We start from the raw sequence: 27,545 nt of genomic DNA, 5'->3' as shown, positions 1-27,545 counted from the left end.
ATGGCAAAACCTCATCTCTATAAAAAATACAAAAACTAGCCAAGCGTGGTGGCATGCACCTATAGTCCCAGCTACTTGGGAGGTTGAGGCAGGAGGACTGCTTGAATCCAAGAGGTAGCAGTTGCAGTGAAATACATCCCACCACTGCATTACACCCTGGGTGACAGAGTGAGACTTTGTCTCAAAAAAACATAAAACAAAAGAAACCCTTTGTAATACCCCCAATTGTATAAACATCAGTAACTAAGAATCATGATAAATCAGTAAAGAGCTACAGATTACACAGAGTCTAATGGATTTTCTATTATTCATGGCTGGTATTTCAGAACAGTAAACCACTAGAAATAATTTCTCAAGTCAAAGTACTGATCAATGAAAGAGAAAAATGACCAGTTAGCTATTTAAATGAACATACGTCTTTAGATTCAGGAAAGAGTCATCAATGGATGCTAAAACTAGTAGGTCAAAGTTTGATTAGGAAAATATCCTTTTACAGTCTCAAAGTATCACCCCCACAAATGACTTACCACAAAGGAGGACATAGTGACTTACTGAATGGAGAAATGTGTAGATACAACTTAAATCATGTGATTGTATTAACATCAAAAATAATGGGACAGGCTGGGCATGGTGGCCGAGATGCCTATAATCCCAACACTGTGGGAGGCCAAGGTGAGAGAATTGCTTGAGCCCAGGACTTCAAGACCTGCCTGGGTCTAGCAAGACCCCATCTCTACAAATAAATAAACTAGCCAGGTGTGGTGGTGCACACCTACAGTCCCAGCTACTCAAGAGGCTGAGGTGGGAGGATCGCTTGAGCCCAGGAGGTCCACACTGCAGTGAGCAGTGACTGCACCACTAAAGAGACATGAAAACTAAATGGAATATATGATCCTGGATTGGATTCCAGACCAGGAACAGAAAAGCTACAAAGGACATTATTGTGACAACTGGTGAAACCTGGATAAAGTTTGTAGCTTAGATAACAGTATTGTGTCCCTGTAAATGTCCTGATTTTAATAATTGTACAGTGATTATATAAGTGAATGTCCTATGCATTCCAAGGTATTAGGAGTAAAGACACATTGTATCTATGGTTCAGGGAAAGAGCCTGAAATGTTTTTTCCCGAACAATTTAGCAGATGTGGCAAAATATTAATAGTTTGTGAATCTGAGTGTAAGGTGTATGGTAAGTTCTTTGTATTATTAACTTCTCCAAAGGCTTGAAAATTATTTCAAAATAAAAGGTTAAACACTCCAAATGCAAAATTACCAAAAAAAAAAAAAAGTCCAAATACTCTAATACTCGAGGAGAGAGAGTCAAGGGTTAACAAAATCCTTTCTCTTCCTACAGCTGACCTTGGGTTTACCTTCTCTTTCTCTGAAAATCTTATAAGAATAAAATGTCAGCTGTGTTTATCAGCAACACTGCTTATGGTTAAAAAAAAAAAAAAAAATCTCTTAATAGGTAGACTGTATCTGGACAGAGAGAACTATGAACAAAGGATAAATGCCTGACGGGAACCCATACCACATGTGGGCTTCCCTGAGAGTGTAACCAGGTGTTCATATTGCTAGGCCGTGGAAGCTGTGCCCATGGGAGAAGAGTTGCTACATGAAGCAAAGGGCTCTTAAGCCAAGGCAGCTTCCACACCTACCTATGTAGTCTTGTTTCCTCACACCCGAGCTATGTGCTATGCGGGTGGGCCACCTACTGACATCCAATGAAACAGAGGTGGAGGATACTTTAAACCAAGTAATTATTTTCATTTTCCACATTTACAATCAAATGTCAAATCTACATTTTTACTGAATATCCCAAGCTTGTTCCTACTTGAATTTCTAGAACAGCATACTAGGCAGGTGAACTTTATATTATCATATGTACATTTCGCAGTATGTTTTTACTCCTAAATTAAATATTTAGAGTAAGAATCCACTTATAAAAATATAGAACTAAACATTTCACCAACACATTTGTTCATATCTTAAAAAGTAATTCATAAACATTTCCAAAATTATATACTATGCAGTCTCCCTAAATAGATCATTAAAACCTAGACAAGCTAAGCTATAAAACACCCCATTCCTCAAAACTACTTTGGCACTACTGCTCTTGAATTAGATTTCAATTAGTTCTCCGGTCTCTTACTAAACTGATTATCTCAATTCTATAACCACTTAAAGATATCTAAAGCAAGGACAATTAAATTATAATGACAAGACGTGGCAACTAAATGCAACGTAATACTCTTGATTGGAACTAGACTGGGAAGAAAAGCAATGAAGAATATTACTGGGGTAATGGGAAATTTTAATATGCACTATATATTAATAATAGCGTTTTATCAATGTGAAATATCCTCAGTGACAATTTTATTGTGATATGTAGGGAAAAACATTTGTTCTTAGGAAACACATGCTAAATACTAAAGAAAAGATGAAGTTTATGATGCCAACAATCAACTACCAAATGGTTCAGTAAACAATAATCTAGTGTTCTCTGTTATTATTCTTGCAATTTTTCCTAAGTTTGAAAATTTTCAAAATAATACATTTGAGGAAAAGTTAATAAGGAAACAGTCTGCTCTTGTAACAGCTCACTCTCTCCCTAAGACAAGCTAACAGGAAGCCATATCCCCAGCCGTAATGTGAGGAGCACAGATTCAGCAAGCAAAGTTAAGAGATGACTCCAAGTGTAATGGCACCAGATTCATAAAGATAAGTCATGATTCTGCACCAGGATAATCTCTCTTCACCCACTAAATATAACGACATGATCCTTTAGAGTTGTAATAAATCCTATATTCATAAATTAGCCTAAGAATGGACTCCACCCTGCCCCCAGTGCTTTACCCATTGTTGCTATTCCTTTCCTATCAACTTTTTGGCATATTAGGTAGTCTGGTAGAAATTCAATCTCCACAGTTAGTGAAATTTCACACCTCATAATAAAATTGCACAGCTCTTAACCAAATTCCAATCTATGCCTTTACCAAACTGGCTACAATTTTATGTCTTCCCAAATCACTGGAAAAATCTTTTTTCCTCAAAAGGATCAAGTTTAATTCTGAAAACTCATGTTATTAAAATTATCTGAACAACTGACGTTATCTGCTAACTGTGATGCATTTAAATGAAAATCAGATCTAATTTTCTTCAGGATCACAAAGGTCTCTGAAAGGAGAGACTAGCCACAGAACTTTATGTTGCTTGACTAACAACCCTTCACTCCCCAAATAGCCACAAGAGGGTACCATTCTATGAAATTAGCAAGTTAAAAAAGCACACAGGTTAATAAAAGCTAACCTTATAGTCATGAAATCTATGGGAGAAAGAGAGTTGGGAACGATATCATGTGAGTCACTGAAGTAGTCTTAGGAACCGTTTCTATTTATAAAACGTAGGTTGAGCCCAGGAAGTCAAGGCTGCAGTGAGCCATGATCATGGCACTGCACTCCAGCCTAGGCGACAGAGTGACAGCTGTCTAAAAAAAATAAAACTTCTGACACCAAGTGGTGGTGGCGGGGGGGCAGGGAGGAGGTTCCCACCCCAAAAAATTCTCAGATACCTTTTGAGTGTACTACAACTGAAATCAATACTGACATTACCTGGAGTTAGCATCAAGTGCTATAAGGGCTCCATCCCACATGACTGCCCCCAGTTCTGATGCCAACTGTAGGTCCTGGACTTTCAGTACTTTTGGCCATCTATAAAACTGAAACCACTTTTGCAAAAATTATGGCAGTGAAAGAAATCTAATATAGCTCACTCCATTCTGCTTCTAACCTCACAAACTGACTGTCTCAGGCATAGGGTAAGCTAACTGTGGGAGGAATTTTAGTTTATAGTTTAACTTTAAAGCAAGGATGATAATAGTCCCTTCCTGAAATGAACCCTCTCCTTGTTCAGGGACCAAAACAGCCACTGTAGAACTAAGGAAAGGCCACAAGGTTAGGATTATGGGAGGAGCCTGAATTCTGCTAAAATGTAGGCACAGTTAAATGATACCCAGTCATTGTACCCTAGCTTGCTTTTCTGTAATGCCCTACCGCTCAGGAATCATGGAGCCAGAGGTCACAAGATGTGTAACTGTCCCAATTGCTCCTATAGATAACATCAGTATTATAAAACCTAAGATTGGTCTTTGAGATATTTTTCAGACTCAACTGCTCCTATGACTCCCACCCAGAAACTTGACTCAGCACAGGAAGACTGTTTTTGACATCCCTATGATTTCATCCCAAACCAGTCAGCAGTATCCATTCCCTAGCCACCAGTTCACCAAATTATTCTTTAAAACTAGCCTCTGAGTTCTCAGGGAGGTGGATTTGAAAAATATCTCCCATTCTTCCACTTGGCTGCCTTGTGATAATTACACACTTTTCTTTTTTTCTTTTTTTTTTTTTTTGAGACGGAGTCTCACACTGTTGCCCAGGCTGGAGTGCAGTGCTGCAATCTTGGCTCACTGCAACCTCTGCCTCCCAAATTCAGGCGATTCTCCTGCCTCAGCCTCCTGAGCAGCTGGGATTACAGGCACACATCACCATTCCCAGCTAATTTTTGTATTTTTAGTAGAGACGGGGTTTTACCATGTTGGCCAGGCTGGTCTCAAACTCTTGACTTCAAGTGATCCACCCACCTCGGCCTCCCTAAGTGCTGGGATTACAGGCATGAGCCCACCTAAACTTTCCCTACTGCGACTTCTGCTGTTCTCACTGTATTGGCTTTTCTGGGCAGTGGGCAAAAAGAACCCATCACGCTGTAACAATCAAGGGTTCCCACAATGTCCTCTTTGAGTTCAATAATTTGCCAGAATGGCTCACAGAACTCAGAAAAACACTTTACTTATATTTACGGATTTATTACAAAGGATACAACTCAGGAATAGCCGAATATAAAGTATACATAGGGCAAATACGATATTGTGATTATAATAAGATACATATATATCTGGTCTTCATCCTGTTTCCTGCCACAGAACTCCTAACACCCTTGGAACCTACAGAATGGTGTCTTCTGTATGCTAATGAGATAAATGATGACTAAGGGCCCCTACCCAGCCCTAGGTTGGAGGCTAAAAGACCATGGCAAGATTAGAGGATTGGGACTTTCCATCCAACCCACTAGCCTCCAGAGAGAGGAGACACACTGAAGGTTGAGTTGATCACTAATAGCCGGTGATGTAATCAGTCATGCCTACATAACAAAGCTTCCATAAAAACCCAGAAAGACAAGGTTCAGACAGCTTCCAGGTAGCTGAACACATGGAGGTTCCTAGAGGGTGCCCAGAGAGGGCATGGAAGCCCCGTGCCACTTCCCACATGCTTGCTCTATGCATCTCTTCATCTGGCTCTTCATCTGTATCCTTTGTAACATCCTTCATAATAAATGAAATGGGCAAACATAAGTAAAGTGTTTCCCTGAGTTCTGCGAACCACTCTAGAAAATTAACGGAACTCGAAGAAGTGGTCTCAGGAACTTCCAATTTACAGCCTGTGAGAAGTACTAGTGACAACCTACTACTTGTAACTGGCATCTGAAGTAGGGGGCAGTCCGTGGAACTGAGTCCTCAACCTGTGGGATCTGACACTATCAACTAAGTGATAATCAGTTTAGTTCTCCGTTATCTATGCTTGCAATTTTTTTTTCTCTGTTATTATCCTTGCAACTCAACTTCTATATGTGAATGAGATGAATGGTGACTAAGACCCCCTCCCTACCCTTAGGTTGGGGGCTAAAAGATAGTGTCAGATGTTAGCTATGTTCAGATAAAATGACCATTGCTTTGAAACTCTGCTTATCTTTACTAACATTGAGTGTTTTGTTGTTACTTACATTACTGCAACTGCTAGACTCCTCAGAAATCTTTTGCAAAGCTAAATGATACTTCAGAACCATCCATGCCTTCAGCAATGAAAAAAATAATGTTGTAACTCAAAAGTCTAACAAAATACAACAGACTGGGTAATTTATAAAGAACAGCAACTTATTTGGCTGACCGTTCATGGCAGAGGGCGGAGAGAGAGAGAGAGAATGGGAAAGAGGGCTGGCCTCATCCTGTATAAAAACCCCCACTCCCATCCATGATAATGGCATTAATCCACTTATGAGGGCAGAGCCCCCTTGACCTCATCCCCGCTTGAATATCACACCTCTCAACACTGTTGCAATGAGAATTAACTTTCCAACACATGAGCTTTGGAGGAGACATTCAAACCATAGCCATGGTTTTTAAAAAAACAAAAAACGAAAGAGTTTACCAAGCCTTCAAGCTTTCCCCTGTATTTTAAACTAGCATGAGTGAATAGAACTTAAGAATGAACTTTTTTTTTTTTTTTTTTTGAGATGGAGTTTCGCTCTTGTTGCCCAGAGCTGGAGTGCAATGGCGCGATCTCAGCTAACAGCAACCTTCCCCTCCCGGGTTCAAGTGATTCTCCTGCCTTAGCCTCCCAAGTAGCTGGGATTACAGGCATGCGCCACCACGCCTGGCTCCTTTTTTTTTTTTAATTTTTAGTAGAAACGGGGTTTCTCCATGTTGCTCAGGCTGGTCTCAAACTGCAGACCTCACCTGATCAGTCCGCCTCCGCCTCCCAAAGTGCTGGGATTACAGGCATGAGCCACCGCTTCCAGCAAGAATGATCATTTAAAAACAACTGCAGATCAGGCACAGTGGCTCACACCCATAATCCCAACACTCTGGGAAGCCAAGACAGGAGCCCAATTACAATACATCACATTAACAGAATGAAGACCACATGATCATCTCAATGGATGCAGAAAAAGCATTTGACAAAAATCACACTTTCATGACAAAAGCGTTAAACAAACTAGGAATAGAAGGAAACTACCTCAACATAATAAAAGCCATATATGAAAAGCCCACAACTATTAATATCACCACACTTGAAGATATATATATCTTGGTTTCAAAATATAGTTCTCCACTAAAAGGAACCAAAAGGAACCAGAGTCCCTTGGAGAAAGACTAATCCTAAGGTTGGGGTTGAGAAAAATTCAAGATGAAAATAAAACATCTGGTTGCACCAAAGTAAGAACATGCTCAAAGAATTATGGGAACGTGTCAAAAAGACACAGGAACTAGTTTAAAGGACCTCCCACTGGCCAAACCTAGGACGATTTTAGCATCAAATGAAGTCACATGTCCTGAAAAGTAATGCTTGAGGAGCATACAATGATCTTGACTTATTTTTACAGTTATGCCATTAAATAACTTAAGGAATTTACATAAAATCTGAGCTCAAAAAAAAAAAAAAAAAAGTTATTATGTTGTGTTTTACCTGGATATTGCAGCTTTTTCCATTATTTCCTGCTGAATGAGCCCAGATGGCTCAATGACATCCAATATAATTATGCTCCATAACTTGTCTGATTTTGGCCTTTGTAACATAGCAGATTCATCCTCCACATGTCTCAGCCAAAACTCAAGTGTTTCTTTAGGAAAGTGATTGGCTTCAGATATGAGGTCCAGAGCAATACGATGCTGGTCTTTCTCCACAGAACTGTATGGTTTAACCTGCCCAAGTGTGCCAGCAATAAGAGGCAGAATAGAGAAGCCTTCAGACACATCTAACACGTAGAAAGGTTCAGGGATGTTCTGTACAGTATTACTCTGTCCAGTTCCAGAGTTCATCTCATTCTGACAGTGAGTATCCATGGTCTGATACAGTTTCTCTGGAGTCAGTGAAGACAAAACTTTGCTCATTGCCATTTTAAAGCCTTCATGATATGGGATGTTGTTAAGCAAAGCAATTTCTGTAGATTCCAATACACATGTCTGCTCTACAGCATCTGGTTTACTGGTCTGAAGGTTAGCAAGGGCACTACAAAGTTCAGCCTCATTTCCTAATGACAACAAGTCTTTATTCTGGGTAAAACTTCTTGCAACATCCATTTCACATTCTAAATCCAAGACACTAATACTCTGGATTCTTAAGTAACAGTCTTGACAAGACACTTCCATCATCACATGGTCTCCAGGCTTTATCCAGTAGTCTTCATTAAATAGTAAGAAAGAAAAAACAAAATATATGGAGTGCTTATAAGCCAGAGGATCACATAAACATCTCCATCCTCCATCTAACCCCCCATTCTTTAAATCACTATAGAAAGGATTACAAATACTAATATACAAAAAAAAAAAGAACAGGAAAACCCTACCAGATTTACTTAGGGAAAAACTGAAATTTGAAGATTCAATCAACCAGTAGCATAATGGAGACATTCGAGAGCTCCATTATTGACCCTGAGACTATCAGTGTGATAATGTTTTTACTGCCATCACTAGGTCTCTCCATATCCCCAAATTGGGGTGTTGGTGGAGTACTGCAGCAGACTCTATCATCTTTGGTAATGAAGGCTAATAACAACAAAGATAAAATTCAGGGATAAATATCAAACCTCACTTTAGCTTAAAGGGACATTCTTTTCTCTAATTGAAATTTCGAAAAGAACAAGGTAACATTCAACAGAATTGTATCAGTTATATTTGTTAACTGTAAGCATTCTTGCATGTCTAGGAACTTCAAAGTATAAAGAAGAACCAAGTCCTACAATAAAGACCATATCATACTCCTTTCATATGTGGGAAAACTTCCGTTTGTTTTATTTTGTCTTTTGAGACAAGGTCTCACTCTGTCACCCAGGCTGGGATGCAGTGGTGTAACAAGGCCCCCTGCAGCCTCCAACTCCTGGGCTCAAGCGATCCTCCTGCCTCAGCCTCCCAAGTAGCTACAACTACAGATGCATGCCACCAGGCCCAGCTATTTTTTTTTTTTTTTTTTAAATAGAGATGAGGTCTTGCTATTTTACCCAGGCTGGTCTTGAACTCCTGGGCTCAAGTGATCCTCTCGCCTCAGCCTTCCAATGTGTTGGGATTACAGGCATGAGTCACTGTGCCTGGCCTACATGTGGTAAAATTTTAAAATGTAAATGTATAAATGTATAATCGCAATTCCTTCTCATTAGCCCTGGAACCAGTTGAAAATACAAGTTGTTACACTTTTTTGGGTTTTTTGGAGACAGTGTCTTGCTTTGTGGCCTAGGCTGGAGTGTAGTGGTATGATCACTGTGGCCTCAATCTTAGGGCTCAAGCTATCCTCCCACCTCAGCCTCCAGAGTAGCTGGAACTACAGGCGCTCACCACCATACCTGAATTTTAAAAAATTTTTAGAAGAGACCAGACTGTTCTCAAACTCCTGAACTTCAGCAATCCTCCTACCTCGGCAGGAGGATCCCAAAGTGCTGGGATTACAGGTATGAGCCACTGAGCCCAGCCATAAATTGCTATTCTTATGCTTAAACATATAAATGTCCTTTCTCTAAGAAGGATTAAAAAACAAAAGACATCTGTCTAAGTTACTACAGGTAAAAGAGAGTTAGAACAAACACAAGTAAAAAATAGCATTCACTGAGTGCCAGTCACTGTGGTAGGCATTTTATACCTACCATCTCTAAGAATCCCTAAAACAGTGCTGCAAGATAAATGGTATCATCCCATTTTTATATATGATGCAACATAAGCTCTGAGAAACAAGTGGCAAGGATGGCCAGGAGGGATTCAGTAAGTAGCAGAGCCAAGAACTGAATCCAAATCTACCTGACTCCAAAAACAACATACTAGCCACAACAATATACTGATTCCAGGCTTTTATGACCTTGCCAAATTAGATCCCTTGATTAAGAAACTAAACAGAAATAGATGTATTAACTTCCAGTTTAAGAAGGGTAGAGTTTCTCTCTCTCTCTCTGTGTGTGTGTGTGTCTGTGTGTGTGTCAGGATCTCCCTCTGTTGCCCAGGCTGGAGTGCAGTGTTACAATCTTGGCTCACTGCAGCCTCAACCTCCTGGACTCAAAGGAGCCTTCTTCCTCAATGCCCCAAGTAGATGGAACTACAAGCACTTGCCACCATCCCCAGTTAATTTTTTTCATTTTGTAGAAACGAGGTCTTGCAGCCGGGCACAGTGGCTCACACCTGTAATCCCAGCACTTTGGGAGGCCGAAGTGGGCGGATCAAGAGGTCAGGAGATCAAGACCATCCTGGCTAACACAGCAAAACCCCATCTCTACTAAAAATACAAAAAAATTAGCTGGGCGTGGTGGCATGCACCTGTAGTCCCAGCTACTCAAGAGGCTGAGGCAGGAGAATCGCTTGAACCCAGGAGGCAGAGGTTGCAGTGAACTGAGATTGCGCCACTGCACTCCAGCCTGGGTGACAGAGTGAGACTCCATCTCAGAAAAAGAAAAAAAGAAGTGAGGTCTCGCTATGTTGCCCAGGCTGGTTTAAACTCCTGGCCTCAAGCAATCCTCCCACCTGGGCCTCCCAAAGTACTAGGGTTACAGGTGTCAGCCACCATACCCAGCCTAAAAAGGGTTGTTTTTCTATATAATTCAACTACTTTAAACTTACATTAAACCCATCGAATCACTGTAAAAAAAATTTCCATACCAAAAAAAAATCTTTAATACAAAACTTCCCTAGGGAAGTTCACAGATCCATGAACTCTCTAAAACTGAAAAACTTTGTGCTTGTATGAATGTATACATTTTTATGACCCAGGGCTCCACAGACGTCATCAGCTTCTCTAAGGAATAAGAACTCCTGCACTAAAAGCAGTACTTTTCCAATACTTCCCATGAAATAATGGAGCAGGACTTCCTTCATCTACTGATAACTAGAAAAATCGGAGCTGAAGAAATAATGATAGGTTTTCCAAGTGCTATGCAACAGAGTTGTGTTTGTCTCTCTTAACCACAAATATTACCTATTTCAAATTTCTTTTGGGAAAAAAAAAAAATGGAGTTCTGAAAGATTTAACCAACCTCCCTTGACTGAAAACATCATATCGAAAGGATTTTTTTTTTTTTTTTTGCCACTGACTCGAATACTTAGAAGATTAAAGCAAAAGGTTTAAAAAAAAAAAAAAATGACAAGACCTACCTGTAAGGTCCTGTACGGGATAGACAGCCTGTTCCCAACATGTTTCCTCACTAGGACTTGTGGATAAACTATGTTCATCATCAAGCTGGAGCACAAACCAAACCATAATAGCATCTAGTATGCCTTCTTTAATAACAGGAATACCAATCTTATCAGGCTTTTTAGTTGCAAGACTTTTTAATTCCTGAGAAAAATGTAAAAGGAATGAAAGGGTTTTATGTATTTCATATATACGTGCCTCAATATCTTACCATTTTCCATCTCTGGAGTTCTTAGTCCTGCCCAGCTCCCTGAGGGATTCAGTACACTGGCACACCTATAACCATGTTAAGGCACAATGGTTGGGAAGCTCTGACCTATTTTATTGGAATACCATGTAGCTATTATTAAAAAGAATGAAACAGATATATATTGCTGATATGGAAAGAAGTCCATAATATACTGCTGAATGAAAAAGCTTAAGTAACAAAGCAGTGGAGATTGTTTTGTTTAGAAAATAGAGGGGGATGGAAGGGGGTAGGGAGAGAGAGGGAGTAGGGAGAGAGAAAGAATGTGTAAGAGAGAGTGAGAGAGAGAGAGAGGGAGTGTGTGTGTGTATGTACAGAAAAGTAGGTCTGGAAAGACGCACTTCTAACTAGTGACCTGGGGAAAGAAGGGTTGAGATTTTAAAGAGGAAGAAAAATACTAGGACTTTTTCCTTTCTATCCTGTATTGCTTGAAAGTATTAAACAGACATGCATGACTTTTGAAACTAAAACCTTAATAAGATTTGTGTGTGTGGCTAAGAAAAATTAAAATTTTAAAAAGCCTTAAAATAATAAAAGGATAACTGGCAGCTACAGACGTGTTACTTGCTACTGAAAGTCATAACAGGTAAGGAATGCTCTTGAAGCTCAGAAAGCTCAGCCTCAGTAAGCAAGGCCAAATTGTTAAATTAGTTCCAGATCACCTCAAGAACAATGTGGTAACAAATAATAAAGGAAAGCTTCTATTAAGTTATAAAAATCTTAGGCTAGCTGGGCATGGTGGCTCATGCCTGTAATCCCAGCACTTTGGGAGGCCGAGGTGGGTGGATCATTGAGGTCAAGAGTTCGAGACCAGCCTGGCCAACATGGTGAGACCCTGTCTCTACTAAAAATACAAAAATTAGCAGTTCATGGTGGTGGGTGCCTGTAATCCCAGCTACTCGGGAGGCTCAGGCAGGAGAATCACTTGAACCCGAAAAGTGGAGGCTGCAGTGAGCCAAGATCACACCATCGCATTCCAGCCTAGGCAATAAGAGCGAAACTCTGTCTCAAAAAAAAAAAAAAAAAAAAAAACTTAGGCTAAAATTACCCCCCACAAGCATTCTATCTCCAAACAGGTTTCACTTATAACATTTATATCCTTGAACATTGAACCTTACTTATTAAAGACCTTCAGAGAATTCTATGTAACCTTTCCAATTTCTTTCGGCACCCTTTTTTTTTTTTTTTTTTGAGACGGAGTTTCGCTCTTGTTGCTCAGGCTGGAGTGCAATGGCGCGATCTTGGCTCACGCAATCTCCGCCTCCCAGGTTCAAGCAATTCTCCTGTCTCAGCCTCCTGCATAGCTGGGTTTACAGGCACCCGCCACCACACCCGGCTGATTTTTTTGTATTTTTTTAGTAGAGACAGGGTTTCACCATGTTGGCTAGGCTGGTCCTGAACTTCTGACCTCAGGTAATCCACCCGCCTCAGCTTTCCAAAGTGCTGGGATTACAGGCGTGAGCCACTGTGCCCAGCTGGGCACGTTCTTTATACAGAACATCCTCACACCATTCACCAACACACACACATACACACTAGGGTGATCAGCTTCTCTTGCTTTTCCTAGGACTATCTTGGTTTCAAAACAGAAAGTCTCAAGTCTCGGAACCCTCTTCAGTCCTGGGCAAACCATGAAGGCTGGTCACCGTAATATACATACAACCTAGAGATTTGGATTATTGTTCGTTTTGTTAATTTGAAATGGCAGCATGATACAGAGAAAAGTCAGAAAGACCTAGGTTAGAATTCCTGCCCCTGTATTCACATGCTGAATAATTTGGGTGGGAATTATTTAATGTAAGCAACAATTTCCTCATCTGCGTAACACAAGGATAATTATAATTGTATGGCAGTATGTCATAAGAGCTGCCTAATAACACAAGTGAAAGCACCTGGCACCCTATACATTCCCAACAATCTTAGGGGGGGTTTTCTTTGTATTTAAATAAGTGGGCTAGGCACAGTGGCACTCTAGCCTAGGTGACAGCAAGATACTGTCAAAGAAAAAAAGAAAGAAAAGAAAAGAAAAGAAAGCAAGGAAAGCAAGCAAGCAAATAATTTCAGGAAGAAATTCTAATTACCCTTTAATCATTTTCTTTACATACAATAAGTGGAATCTTCATGCAAACTCATAAAATAAGACTGTCTGTCCTATATATTATTTTAAACAATGCATGAAATTTAATGCTTGAAAATAGTAACTGAATTTTTTTTCACCTGAAGGTTGTTGAAGTCTACTGTCATAATTTCAAAGCACTCTGTCAAAGCCAGATATCCTCCAGGAACTCGACTCATCTTCTCAGTTGTATAAGGTTCAACTGTTTCTTCAGCATCTACAGAAGAGTAAGCCGGACTCTGAAATTTCACATTTGTTGGCAAATGGATACCAGCAATGTCCTTAATACCCACTCTGGAGAGACACAAAATAGGGGACGGGGAGGAAGATGGATTTTTTTAGAATCAAGTAACATATCCAATATTGAGTCCAGAAAAAATAAACACAAAAATGAAATAAAACCTCATGAGCAAAGATTTCTTAAGCATAACTACATACACACACATATACAACCACTAACTATAAAGGAAAACAACTATAAATAGGTCTATAATAATATTAAGAATGTCTGCTCATTTAAAAAAAAAAAAAAAACACCCTGTAAGAAAGTAAAAGGTAACCCACTGAGAGAAGATATTTGTAATAACTATATTCAGTAAAGGGCTCATATCCAAAATATATTTTAAAATTCCTGCATATTAATAAAAAACAAAAATGGGCAAAAGACTCAGACACTTCACAAAAGAACATATCCAAATGGCCAATGAGCACATGAAAAGGTGCTCGGCTTCAACAGCCACCCTGGAAATGGAGTTAAAATCACAATGCATACTACAATGCATACTTCCCCTATCTGACGGAAGGGAAAAAAACAAGTAGTCAATACCAAGTATGGTAAGGATACAGTCTCATAAACCATTGGAGTATCAAATTAGTATGATCACTTTGGAAGACTACTTTGTAGTGCCAACTCGAGTTGAACGTACCTATTCACATTCATTCTTAATGTAGGAACCATTTCACAGTGTTTGGCATTTCTACTTCTGAGAATATAGTCAACAGAAATTAATACATATTATCACCAAAAGAATGTTCAAGAATGTTTATAGCTACACTGCTTCTGATAGCCAAGAAAACGGATATAACCTAAACATCTATCAGTAGTATAACAGACAAATCTAGTATAGTCATATAATGGAGTATGATTCATCAATGAGAATACACAAACTAAACACAAAAGAAGCTAGACACACAAAAACAAATCACACTGTATGGTTCTATCTGTATAGAATTCAAAACAAGCAACACTAATCTATGGCGTTAGAAGTCTGGATAGTAGGTGCTCTAGGGAGAGTGGGGTGCTGGTAAAGAGAAGGGGTTCCTTCCTGTGCACTTTATATTATATAGCGGTAATATTCTGGTCCTTGATCTCAGCACTGATTACCCAGGTCTATCAACTTCATGAAAATTCATCAAATCATAAACTTATGGCTCGCACACTTGCTATAAAAATGTTTGATGTCAATAAAAATTTACATTGGACCACGCATGGTGGCTTACACCTGTAATCCCAGCACTTTGGGAGTCCAAAGTGGGAGGATCACTTGAGCCCAGGAGTTAAGAGACCAGCATGGACAACATAGCAATATTCTTCTAGATAAAATAAGATAGAATAAAATAAAATAGCCAGGTATGGTGGTGTGTGCCTAGAGTCCTAGTTACTTGGGAGGTTGAAGCAGGAGGATAACTTGAGCCTAGGAGTTCAAGGCTGCAATGAGCTATGATCACATCACTGCACTCCAGCCTGGGCAACAGAGCAAGACCCTGTCTCAAAAAACAAAAAAAGAAAAAAGAAAATTTACAATGAAAAAACACTTTATAAAAATTTAAACAACATTTTAAAAAGGAAAATACTCCAACCTCATCTCACCTCACCTCAACTTAATGGCATTTTTTTTTTTTTAGAGAATTTGCCTTTATAACATTTCAAAAGTTCAAATAATCTACTTTTACAGATTATTTTATTACACTCTCAAAAGATGAATCAGCAAATGGAACTAATGATTTTAATAACTCAAAATTAAAAGTCACAAGTTGAAACAAAAAATATGTGACAATTTTTTTGTGTGTGAGACAAAGTCTCATGCTGTAACCCAGGCTGGAGTACAAAGGTGTGATCTTGGCTCACTGCAACCTCCACCTACCAGGCTCAAGCAATTCTCCTACCTCCACTTCCCGAGTAGCTGGGACTACAGGTGCATGCCACCACGCCCGGCTAATTTTTGTATTTTTTACAGAGACAGGTTTCGCCATGTTGCCCAGGCTGGTCTCAAACTCCTGAGCTCACGCGATCCGCCCACCTTGGCCTCCCGAAGTGCTGGTATTACAGGCGTGAGCCACTGCGCCTGGCCAGACAATTTCTTTCTAATGTAATATAAACTACATGAATATATATTGTCAAAACTTCAAGCAATATGGTAAAAAGTCCACCTTCACAGTACTCGTCCTTTCATTTCTTCACTGTTAATAGTTTAATGTGTATCCTTCCGTACCTTTTTTAATATTTGTGTATAACACTCTATTTGTACGTTACTGAAACATTCTGTGCCATTTGTGAGTCGGTTGTATTCATCATGCCTGTTTATTTCTCAAAAGATACTTCAGTGTATCTTTATTAAAAATGAGAATATTCTCTTAATCACAGCAATCAAATTCAGTATTATCTAACCTACAGTTCATATTCTGTATTTGTCAACTGAATCAAAAATCAATAATGCAGGCAGGGCACAGTGGCTCATGCCTGTAATCCAAGCACTTTAGGAGGCTATGGCAGAAGGATCCCTTGAGTCCAGGAGTTCAAGACCAGCGTGGGCAACACAGCAAGACCCTGTCTCTATAAAAACTTAAAAAAATTAACCAGACATGGTGGTGCACACCTGTGGTTGCAGCTCCTCAGGAGGCTGAGTGAGAGGATCACTTGAGTTTGGGAGGTCAAGACTGCAGTGAGCTATGATTGAGCCACTACACTCCAACCAGGCCAACACAGCAAGATCCCATCTCTCTCTCTCTCTCTCTCTCTCTCTATATATATATATATAGTTTGTTTCCCAATACAGTTCATAGTTTCAATTTAGCTGTCCTGTCTCTTTAATATCCTTTCATCTGAAACAGTTCTTCATCTTTGCTTTGTCTCTCATATCACTGACATTTTTTAAGAAGGTAGGCCAATTGTTTTACAGAATGGTCCCAACTTGGGTTTGTCTGAGGTTTTCTCACAATTAGATTACAGGTTGCACATTTTGGATGTGGTACTATATAAGCAATGCATCCTTAAAGCACTGAATCTGGAGGAATCTTACTGTTGATGTTAGCTTTAATCACCTGGTTAAGATGATGTGTGGTCACATGGTCCTGCTGGGGGACTAGGGGCAAGGGAAAGGAGAGCATTAGGACAAATACCTAATGCATGCGGGGCTTAAAACCTAGATGATGGGTTGATAGGTGCAGCAAATCACCATGGCACATGTATACCTATGTAACAAACCTGCACGTTCTGCACATGTACCCCAGAACTTAAAGTAAAAATTAATTTGATTTAATTAAAAAAAAAAAAAAAACAGGCCGGGCACGGTGGCTCACACCTGTAAACCCAGCACTTTGGGAGGCCAAGGCAAGTGGATCACCTGAGGTCGGGAATTCGAGACCAGCCTGGCCAACATGATAAAACTCCTCTCTACTAAAAAAAACACAAAAAAATCAGCCGGGCATGGTGGCGGGCACACCTGTAATCCCAGCTACTCGGGAGGCTGAGGCAGGAAAATCACTTCAACCTGGGAGGCAGAGGTTGCAGTGAGCCAAGATCGCGCCACTGCACTCCAGCCTGGGCAACAAGAGTGAAACTCAGTCTCAAAAACAACAACAACAACAAAAAAAGATGCTGTGTGGCTTCAGCCCTATATACTTACAGTCTTCCCTTTTGCAATAATTTGAGAGATACTTTGAAACTATATAAATGCCCTGATCCTCATCAGATTTCCCTCCATTGATTTAGCATCTATTCATGATTCTTGCCTCCCAAAAAGTAATTCTGCCTCATTTTTTTCTATAATATTAATCAGCATTGACTGTAAGGACGAGCTGTACTTTTATCCCCATTTATGTATTTATTAATCTGCTTAAGATACATAGAAATTAATGGATTCTTATTCAGTGGGTTTAAACATTAGGACCCTTATTTATTTTGGTGATTAAATTGTCCCAGATTTGACCAGTGGGAGCGTCTTCAAGCATGCTGCTGTGTCCTTTTGCTCCCCTTTCCCCCACCAAATCCCTTTTTGAGCACTTCCTCACTCTCTAATACAAGGTGCCCCAGAATCATCTTGAACCTATTCCGCCCCAGTACTAGAATCAGCCATTGCTCCAAGAAGCTATAGTTCCTTCTGGTGAGAAATGGTATTTAAAAACCAAGATCTGGGTTCTAGGTATGCTCACTGCTCCTAAGATTATGCCTTGCCTTTCTCACTTAACAGTATACCATAAACTTCTTTCCTGTCTACACATGTACCTTAACCATTTTTTTGCATAATACTGCATTAGGTGACTGTTACATCATAATTTATTGAAATACTTTCTTATTAATATAAACATTCAGATAATTTGTTTGCTTTTATTTTTCCAATTACAATATTACAGTGAACATCCTTGTACACACATCACTGCACACATGTATGAGTATTTATCAGGATAGATTCCCAGATACGGAAATGCTAGATTAAGGACTACGAACATCTTTAGTGTTGCTAGAAAATGCCAAATCAAGCTACTAAAATGTTGCACCAACAGTGTATAAATTTTCCCTAAACTTATGAGAAAATAAGATATCAAACAACTTTAATGTGCTAACATAAGTAGTTAGAAAATGTTATCCCATTGGTTTTAATTTCCATTTCTCTGATTAATAGACAATTAAATTCATGCTTTGTTGTAAAAGTTGCAAATATTCATCTCAGTCTGTCACTTGTCTTTTAACTTTATAGTATCCTTCACCAGAGAGATTTTTTTCAATGGTTGGAAAATGTGGTCACATTAGGCCAGACGCGGTGGCTCACACCTGTAATCCCAGCACTTTGGGAGGCCGAGGCGGGTGGATCACGAGGTCAGGAGATCAAGACCATCCTGGCTAACACAGTGAAACGCGGTCTCTACTAAAAATACAAAAAAATTAGCCGGGCATGGTGGCAGGTGCCTGTAGTCCCAGCTACTTGGGAGGCTGAGGCAGGAGAATGGCGTGAAACCAGGAGGCAGAGCTTGCAGTGAGCGAAGACTGCGCCACTGCACTCCAGCCTGGGCAACAGAGCAAGACTCCATCTCAATCAATAAATAAATAATAAAAAAACAAAAATGTGGTCACATGTGTCAATGTTCTGTGGCTTCTGGGCCCTACTCTGTGTTTTGCTTTGGAAGGTCTCCATTAAATAGATTTTTTGACATTCAAATGTTTAACTCACCCAGAATTAAAAGCAGGGATCTAACTTTTTTCCCCAAATGAAGCACACCATTTCCATTTCCTGAATAGTTTATCCCTTCCCCACTGATCTGAAATATCACACCTATATCATATAATAATTCCATATAAATTCAAAGGTCTGTATCTAGATTCTTTATTGTGCTCCACTGATGTATCTTTCTGCATCAATACATTACTGTTTTTTATTTCTAGGTTTTTATATCTAATAAGGTAAGTTTTCTTGGATATTTTTCTTGGATATTCTTAAACATTTGATTATTGAGATGAGCATTAAATTCAGCTCATTAGGTGCCAAATGGCAATTTTTATAATAATGATTTATAAATGTTTCTACCAGTTAAAACAGTAGCACTCACATATATTTTGTCAATACCTTTCTTCATAGTCCTCAACCCATACTGCTGAACTTTGTTTAAAAAAAAAAAAAAAGATATTGGTCTCATTCATCCAGACCTACACCTACTCAACCAAACTGTACACCCTTTTTACTTTTACAAAAGCTCCTATAGCGCTTCTACTGTAGTCAGGCACTCATTTGCTAAATAAATGAGTCAATAATGAAGTTATTCTTTTGCAAAATGTAGATACCAGCCATTTAATTTCTACTTTGCTTAGGCAAACAATATTAGTGGTCTCCTAAAGAGGAACTATTGAGGGAAGGAGTCCAGTCATGTTATAGCAAGAAATCTCAGCAAGACACAACCTAGCTTTTCTGGTGGGCAATGCAGTAAGGCATCCCTACAGCCTGAAAACTGTACATATTCTTTAACTCAGTAATTCCTTATTAAGGAATTTATCCTAAGAAAATAATAGAAACAAATCCACAAAGACATAAGTACGAAGATGTTTATCCTACTTCTTAAAAGCAGAAAAGTGGAAGCAATCCAAAAATTCTAAACTCCAATAACTACAACACCAAGAAGTTGATTTTTTAAAGTCATGAACAAAATCTATTACATGAAAAGGCTCACAAAGGAAAAGCAAATATATTTACTGAGTTTTTAAACAAAATTAAATTTACACACACATACATTTACTTACACAGAACTAATATTCAACCAGTACATTCTAATTCAGCCAATCTGCTAATTAAGTCCACTGTCTGGTTAGTGCCCTGTGTCCTACCAATCTCTAAACATTTTTACTATCTGCCTGTTACTAACATACAAAGAAAAAGAGTAAAGGAATATATAACAAAGATGAAAAGTAGTTACTTACTGGTGAGGGGTTCACAGTGGTTTTCATTTTTTTCAAACCACTTATCAGTATGTCCTAAAATATTTATATGCTACATTTACAATTAAGTTACTGGTAGAAGCTTAGAAAGATCCTAAAATTCCATCCAGCCCAACTACAAATCATTATAGTATTAGTGAAATTTTTAAGAAAAGGGAAATTGAAGTAATTAAGACCAAAATTTATTTTCACTGTGGAATCTTTCATTCCAACTTCACCTAAAATCAGTCAGAACTTAGTATTTTTCTACATGAATCCATAACAACTAAAGAGTACTAAGTTGTATCAAAATTAATTCTCCATTAAAAAAAGAACTGGCTTTAACCATGAAGTTTCATTTAAAATAGGCAAAAAAAAAAAAAAAAAAAGAATAAAACCAGTGTAAGCAGCATGAATTTAAAGGTCACAAAACTACAAATCCTCACCCAAATACATATTCACTAACTTATCTCTGTAATATTCTCTTTACAATTATTATTTTTCAATATTTACTATTTAAATAGTCACTTACTGATATGGTTTGACTCCGTGTCCCCACCCAAATCTCATCTCAAATTGTAATCCCCATATGTTGAGGGAGGGGAATTGACTGGATTATGAGAACGGTTTCTTCCATGCTGTTCTCATGATAGGGAGTGAATTCTCACAAGATCTGATGGTTTTACAAATGGTAGTTTTTCCCACACTCACCCACGTGGTCTTGTGCTCTCTCTCTCTGCGCCCCCCATCCCCCTCCTCACCTGCCTGCTGCCATGTAAGACGTGCCTGCTTCCCCTTCTGCTATGTTTGTAAGTTTCCTGAGGCCTCCTCAACATTCAGAACTGTGAGTCATTTGAATGAAACTCTTTCCTTTATAAATTACCCAGTTTTGGGAGGTTCTTTGTAGCAGTGTGAAAACGGACTAATACACTTACCTATGCTGTCTTCTTATCTCTGCACATTCTACTGCCATCCCAAATATAACAGCACTTGCTGGTATAACTTTCCCATACTTTTCACAATTACAACTTTCACCTTTGGTCTAAAAAAAAATAACAATAAAAATTACGTTATCACATGTATTAAAAATTTGTGTGCATAATAAGCTATGAAAATATAAAAAACCTAAAAAGACAGTAAGTAAGGATAAAGTAAGTTAAAAATTTTTTTTCTTCCTTAAAAAATATTTTTGGGTTGGGCACGGTGGCTCACACCTGTAATCCCAGCACTTTGGGAGGCCAAGGCAGGCGGATCACGAGGTCAGGAGATCGAGACCATCCTGACTAACACGGTGAAACCCCATCTCTACTAAAAACACAAAAAATTAGCTGGGCGTGGTGGCACGCACCTGTAGTCCCAGCTACTTGGGAGGCTGAGGCAGGAGAATCGCTTGAACCTGGGAGGCAGAGGCTGCAGTGAGCTGAGATCACACCATTGCACTCCAGCCTGGGCAACACTGCGAGACTCCGTTCAAAAAAAATTTTTTTTAAAGTATTTTTGGCTGGGCCTGGTAGCTCACACCTGCAATTCCAGCACTTTGGAAGGCCAAGGAGAGAGGACCACTTGAGGCCAGGAGTTTGAGACCAGCCTAGGCAACATAGCAAGACCCTGTCTCTACAGAAATTTTTTTGTTGTTGTTAGCCAAGTGTGGTGACATTGGGAGGCCGAGATGGGAGGGCCACTTGAGTCCAGGAGTTCCAGGTTGCAGTCAGCTAAAAAACATGCCACTGAGCTCCTACCTGGGCAAGAGATTGAGACTCCATCTCAAAAAAACAGAGTAAGTATTTTCATTGCTATATATGTATGTGTATATATATATATTTTTTCTCACAATACAAATGCAAAGGACACAAGAGGGAGGATGGGAGGGGTAAAGACTGTAAGTCTGCATAGAAAAAAAGACTTGGGTATGACTTTGATCAATAAATCAATATCATTACCTACTTAAAAAATAAATTTCTTGGCCAGGAGCAGTGACTCACACCTGCAATCCCAGCACTTTGGGAGACCAAGGCAGGTGGATCACTTGAGGCCAGGAGTTTAAGACCAGCCAAGCCGGCCGGGCGCGGTGGCTCAAGCCTGTAATCCCAGCACTTTGGGAGGCCGAGACGGGCGGATCACGAGGTCAGGAGATCGAGACCATCCTGGCTAACACGGTGAAACCCCGTCTCTACTAAAAAAAAAAAAAAAACAAAAAAATAGCCGGGCGAGGTGGCGGGCGCCTGTAGTCCCAGCTACTCAGGAGGCTGAGGCAGGAGAATGGCACAAACCCGGGAGGCGGAGCTTGCAGTGAGCTGAGATCCGGCCACTGCACTCCAGCCTGGGTGACAGAGCAAGACTCCGTCTCAAAAAAAAAAAAAAAAAAAAAAAAAAGACCAGCCAAGCCAACATGGTGAAACCCTGTCATTACTTCAAAAAAGAAATTGCTCTTTTCAACCTTTAGCAATTTTAAATCCAAATCATTTTCTGTTAATATTGAATTTTTATTACATATTAAAATCCTTTCACTGATAACACATATCATATGAACCAAATCAATGATTTGTGGGCTACAATAGAGGATTTCAATGCAAAATATAATTTGGCAATTATAAGAGTTAGTCCTGTTCAATCCATAGCCTGGGTTCAAAAGGCACCTGAAAACAGTACCAAACCAGCTATTACTATACTCCCTTCTGATAATTTGCCAAAATTCTAGGCAGTGAGGTCTGTAAGACTTAAAGTATCTCCGTTTTTCAACCCTACTCAAGAATTCCATAGTCAGTCCCTCCATAAAGTAATCTCAATTCCTAAGAATTCTTCCCTGGAGTATTTTTGCCTGTATATTTCATTCAGGCACATAATTATACATTGAATCATGTTGTTAGTAAATGTTTTTGTTTTGTTTTGTTTGAAACGGAGTTTCGCTCTTGTTGCCCAGGGTGGAGTGCAATGGCACAATCTCGACTCAATGCAACCTCCGCCTCCCAGGTACAAGCGATTCTCCTGCCTCAGCCTCCCAAGTAGCTGGGATTACAGGCATGTGCCACCACACCCGGCTAATTTTGTATTTTGTATTTTTAGTAGAGATGGGGTTTCTCCATGTTGGTAAGGCTGGTCTCGAACTCCCGACCTCAGGTGATCCACCCACCTCGGCCTCCCAAAGTGCTAGGATTACAGGTGTGAGCCACCAGGCCCAGCCAGTAAATGTTTTTTGCATAGATTTCTTTCCAACCACACGGTATGTACACCTTGGCAAAGGAAAATATATTTCATATTGCTTTGTAAATATACTAAGGATTCAATAAATCTCTGATGAAATAATGAATTCTTAATCAGTTTTAAGTATTTTCATACTGCTTACCTTTGGCTGTAAAAGTAAATGCTCCCATGCATGAATCAAACTCTCCACAATTCCTTCTCCAAATAAACCTGCATCGACAGTTTCTGTTACAACTAGGGACACTCTATAGAATGATTTTTTAAAGATATATGTAAGTAAAATATCATGCTATTATATAAAGATGTCAAAGCTGAGAGGAGAAAGGAAGAATATATTATAGAAACAATTCATATGTAAAATGTCCTAATACTTTTAAGATCTACTACTGAATCTTGAGGAACTTTACTTGAATGCTACTTAAGCTCCTTTGTTCTCCACTGGCTCTTTCTCCTTGGTTTGGAAGATGGAGGGCGGGGGGAGGTGGGGAATGACAACCTTCGCTTGGCCTTGTTCCCTCTCCAGGTTATTTTTTCATTGCCTACATCTTTAAGAGTGGTTCATACCTTTTACCTTTACCAGTCTCTTCCTTAATGCCAAGTAAGAAGACTTCCATCTCCAACAGTCTATAAAAATATTATCTACCATCAATAACTCCCTACTTACCAAAATGAATCCTCTTTCCCAGTTATCATTTTTTTGATCTCCAAATAACACTGATTGCAGGAGAGAGCCCTCCCTCTCAAAATCTATCTCTACCTTTTATGACACTGCATCACCCATGTTTGCCTTCTCCATGTTGACTGTGCCTCTCTTATCACTTCTTTTGCTTTACCCACTGCCTGAGTCTTAGAAAAAGCCTAGTCCACAGAACTCTGCTCTTCTGTCCATGCTTTCTTTCTAGAAAATTTTACTCAAAGACATACGAAAATATTTTCTCCCTTCTCTGAACTCCTTCAGCATTTATTGCCAGTATCACACATTTATGTAGCTATAAGATAAGAAAAGTTTCATGAATATTCTTTATCTTTCTATCTAGACTGTAAGTGCCTCAAGGGTAAGAATGACTTTGGTATCCTCCACAGTGCCTAGACCCAACATCTTATATACAGAAAATACCCAGTATTTATGATTGCATACACTTAGAATGTGAAAGGTGTTTCAAATCATCTAATCCAATACCTTGAGGTCTAGACATTTGCTTAAGGTCAAAATAAATTAATAATAGTCTAATCTGGAATCCACAGCTCCTGGTTCAAAACCAACAGATCTTTCTACAACATTATCTGTGAGAAAAATGATTAAATTAAGGTAACTTTGATTCATGCCGACTCATGTCCCTCTCAAAATTCATGTTGAAGCCCTTAACCCCAAAACTGACTGTATTGAAGAAGGAAAGGTTGTGTAAAGACACAACAAGAAAGCAGCATCTGCAATCCAGGAAGAGAACCCTCACAAGAAACCAAACTAGCCAGCACCTTGATCATGATCTTCCAGTCTCCAGAACTGTAAGAAAATAAATGCCTATTGTTAAAGCTACCCAGTCTGCGGTACTTCGTTATGGCAGCCCAAGTGGAACAAGACAATTCAGGAAAATGCTTTTTCCTATAAAATGGGTATGACATTTGCCTTAATCTAACAGGAATTTTTTCATGAGAATAAATGTAGAGACCATTCAAAACTGTAGGTACTATGTTAACATAAATACTATTATATATACATGGAAGAAGACTTTTTAAAGTCATAGTTCATATAAGGCACAAAAATATCTTCTTTCAATACAAACTGAATTGAAGTAAGATTGGAAGATAAACCCAGAAGAGATAGGCAAAGTAAGTGCTACATAAAGAAAACTTTGTCTCTAAAGTGACTAGTGTGGAACCAGATCATTTTCAAATTCCTTCTAGCTCTAAAATTCCATCACCCTTGTGATATTGATCACAGTGAGAAAACATACTAAAAAGCCAAGACTTATATTACTTATATTCAAACCATTTAAAGGACCCATGCCAAAATACACTGACAGCTGACATTTCCAAAGCTTTCATTTTAAACAAATATATTAACACAAAATGTGATAAGTCCATTGAATCTGAACTGCTTATGATTTCTTTTTAAATACAACTTTTAAGTAGTTATTGACCACACAGGATTATCCATTTTTACAAATGAGAACACTGAAATTAACAAAGGTAAAGTAACTTGCTAAGATCAAGTTTATTTCATCCCTTGCCACAAATTTTTCACAAGACCTTTAAATATTTTTAATAAAGAATATAATTTTATTTAAATATGTCTTAATAGTAAACTATTCTATCCTATATCCGTATCTTTACAAAATAAGGGTTTTGTAGCATTTTGTTTGGACTAAAAGCTAGAAATATATCTTAGTTTTTTAAAAATAGAGAAGTATAAACAGTAAAATTAGTTTACATGATAATACCTTTCAGGAATATGTTTTGGAATCTCTATGTCAAGTGACTTCATATGTAAGAGTTTGATCCCTGCTTCCATCTTGTTTGCTGCCACGACATCACAGGCAAGTTCATACATGGTCTTGGATAACTCACAAGCATACACGGAATGTGCTCCAGCTTTTTTAGCAAACATGCTACAAGGGAAAAAAGTGTTCCATCAAGAAAAGACAATCTACTGTATTTTCTCAAATTTTAAGGAAATGATGATGCTAAAATGTGGGGTTTTTCCTTTTATTCTTTAACACAATCATTACTCATTCTGCATTAAAAAATAAACTAATATTCTTGTCTAGAAACAAATCATACAATAAAACATGGGATCTACTCTATTAAGACACAACTGGCATTATATCTTTAATGAATACTAACGGGCTTTAACTTAGACAACTAGATTCCACCAGAATGTTAACATAAAAAAGACTCTTAAATTCATTATTCAAAATGTCAATAATCTCAAATTTTTCTTAGCAGTTATGTCGAGTTCTTGATAAAAGTTATAGTAAAAAACATAATACTTACATAAATAACCCTAATAAGATTATAATACTTTTAAATTCCAATGTTAAATTTTCTATATCTGCCAAAATCTTTAATTTACATTAGAATACATGTATATATCATCAAAATGCAATTACTACCAACCTTAGTATTCCAGTTCCCGCTCCAATGTCCAAAACACTTCTGGACCCCAAACAAACTGCCTTCTGGATTGCTGCATTATAAATCGTATTCCTCTTGGTGTCATTAAGCATGATAAAGTGCCAGCGTTCCACCAACCAGTTTGCAACACGATAAAAATTCTCCTTTGCATCACTGAAATCAGGGTTTAGCTTCACTGCTTTATGAAAATACCCAGCTGCTTCATCCCTAAAGCCCATTCTAGAGTAAAAAATGACAAAGACAAAATATATTCAACTATATGCTATCATACTGCAGTACCTTTGTTTATGCCAATCACCTGGCCTGGGAATCCCATGCCAGCACCCCAAATCCTGCCAATCCAAGTGCTACCTCTTTTGGGAAGTTGTCTGTGAGGAATGCAAGCCTCAGTATTTCTTTATTTTCTGAACCACTACATTTACATATTTCAGGAGACAAAAAAGTACTTGACTACGAATTACTATTATACTAATGTACAGCAGAAGATGTCACAGTCATCCTCCATTTAGCCAACTCCATTCCCTCTGTACAACACACTAATGCCTATGGCTTAGTAGGCTCCTCTCTGGGGGGGCCTGCATGCTTTTTCTCTCAGCAACTGAGTTGAATAGTCATCAAGAGTCAGTTGTATTTGCTGCCAGATCAGTTTATGTCAGTTGTACTTGCTATTATAATTACATATTTTAATTAAATATTATACTAAGTAAATAAATATGACCGCATAAAGGGAACCATTGTGCCTAAGGACACTAAGCTAAACAAATGCTCTGAAAGAAAATCAAAGGCAAGTCACTCAAAATTAAGTACTATATTTAATTATAGGTGAGCAAATGAAAAACAAAACACAGGAGAAAAAAACCTATCCAACCCTCTAGAACAGTGCTTCTCAAACTATCTGTAATGAAAAACCTCTCCTCCCTTTTTTCTTAATTTTTTATTTTTAAGACTAGTCAAGTGCAATACTGAGAAGGAGGGAATCCTCCCTTTCTTAAACATCTAATTGTTTGCAGATCGATACGGCTGTATTGCACACAATTCATATGGAGCTGACACATCAGATTTCAGCAGCACCCAAACTGATCTATATACTCTCTTCTGCATTAGTTTCCTGACCATATGCTTGGATTTACAGCAATGTTAAATTGCTATATCCATTTCCAAACA

The 27,545-nt window shown here is 38.7% G+C and overlaps 1 protein-coding gene across 5 annotated transcripts in view; it reads right to left on the bottom strand.

Annotated features, from left to right (window-relative positions):
* The window catches only part of PRMT9 (protein arginine methyltransferase 9), a 49,375-nt gene that overhangs the window by 6,646 nt on the left and 15,184 nt on the right, over positions 1-27,545 (bottom strand). For 3 of the 5 annotated variants that reach the window (XR_002522245.2, XM_003899250.5, XM_021938844.1), the window contains 7 exons: positions 26,364-26,600; positions 25,688-25,855; positions 23,389-23,491; positions 20,981-21,087; positions 13,465-13,657; positions 10,961-11,144; positions 7,302-8,016 (listed from right to left, as the gene is read on the bottom strand). Coding sequence is in view for 4 of the 5 variants with exons in the window: in XM_003899250.5 (XP_003899299.2) it covers positions 7,302-8,016; positions 10,961-11,144; positions 13,465-13,657; positions 20,981-21,087; positions 23,389-23,491; positions 25,688-25,855; positions 26,364-26,600 (1,707 nt within the window). In the remaining variant the exon portion in view is untranslated. Of the gene's footprint in view, positions 1-7,301; positions 8,017-10,960; positions 11,145-13,464; positions 13,658-20,980; positions 21,088-23,388; positions 23,492-25,687; positions 25,856-26,363; positions 26,601-27,545 lie in introns of those variants that run through there. The other 2 variants (XM_021938845.1, XM_021938843.2) reach the window with 2 other exon arrangements.

The sequence above is a fragment of the Papio anubis genome, chromosome 3 (assembly GCF_008728515.1).
Source record: "Papio anubis isolate 15944 chromosome 3, Panubis1.0, whole genome shotgun sequence".
Lineage (NCBI taxonomy): Eukaryota > Metazoa > Chordata > Mammalia > Primates > Cercopithecidae > Papio > Papio anubis.
Note: the sequence above shows the minus strand (reverse complement) of the source record. Positions and strands in the feature narration are given on the sequence as shown.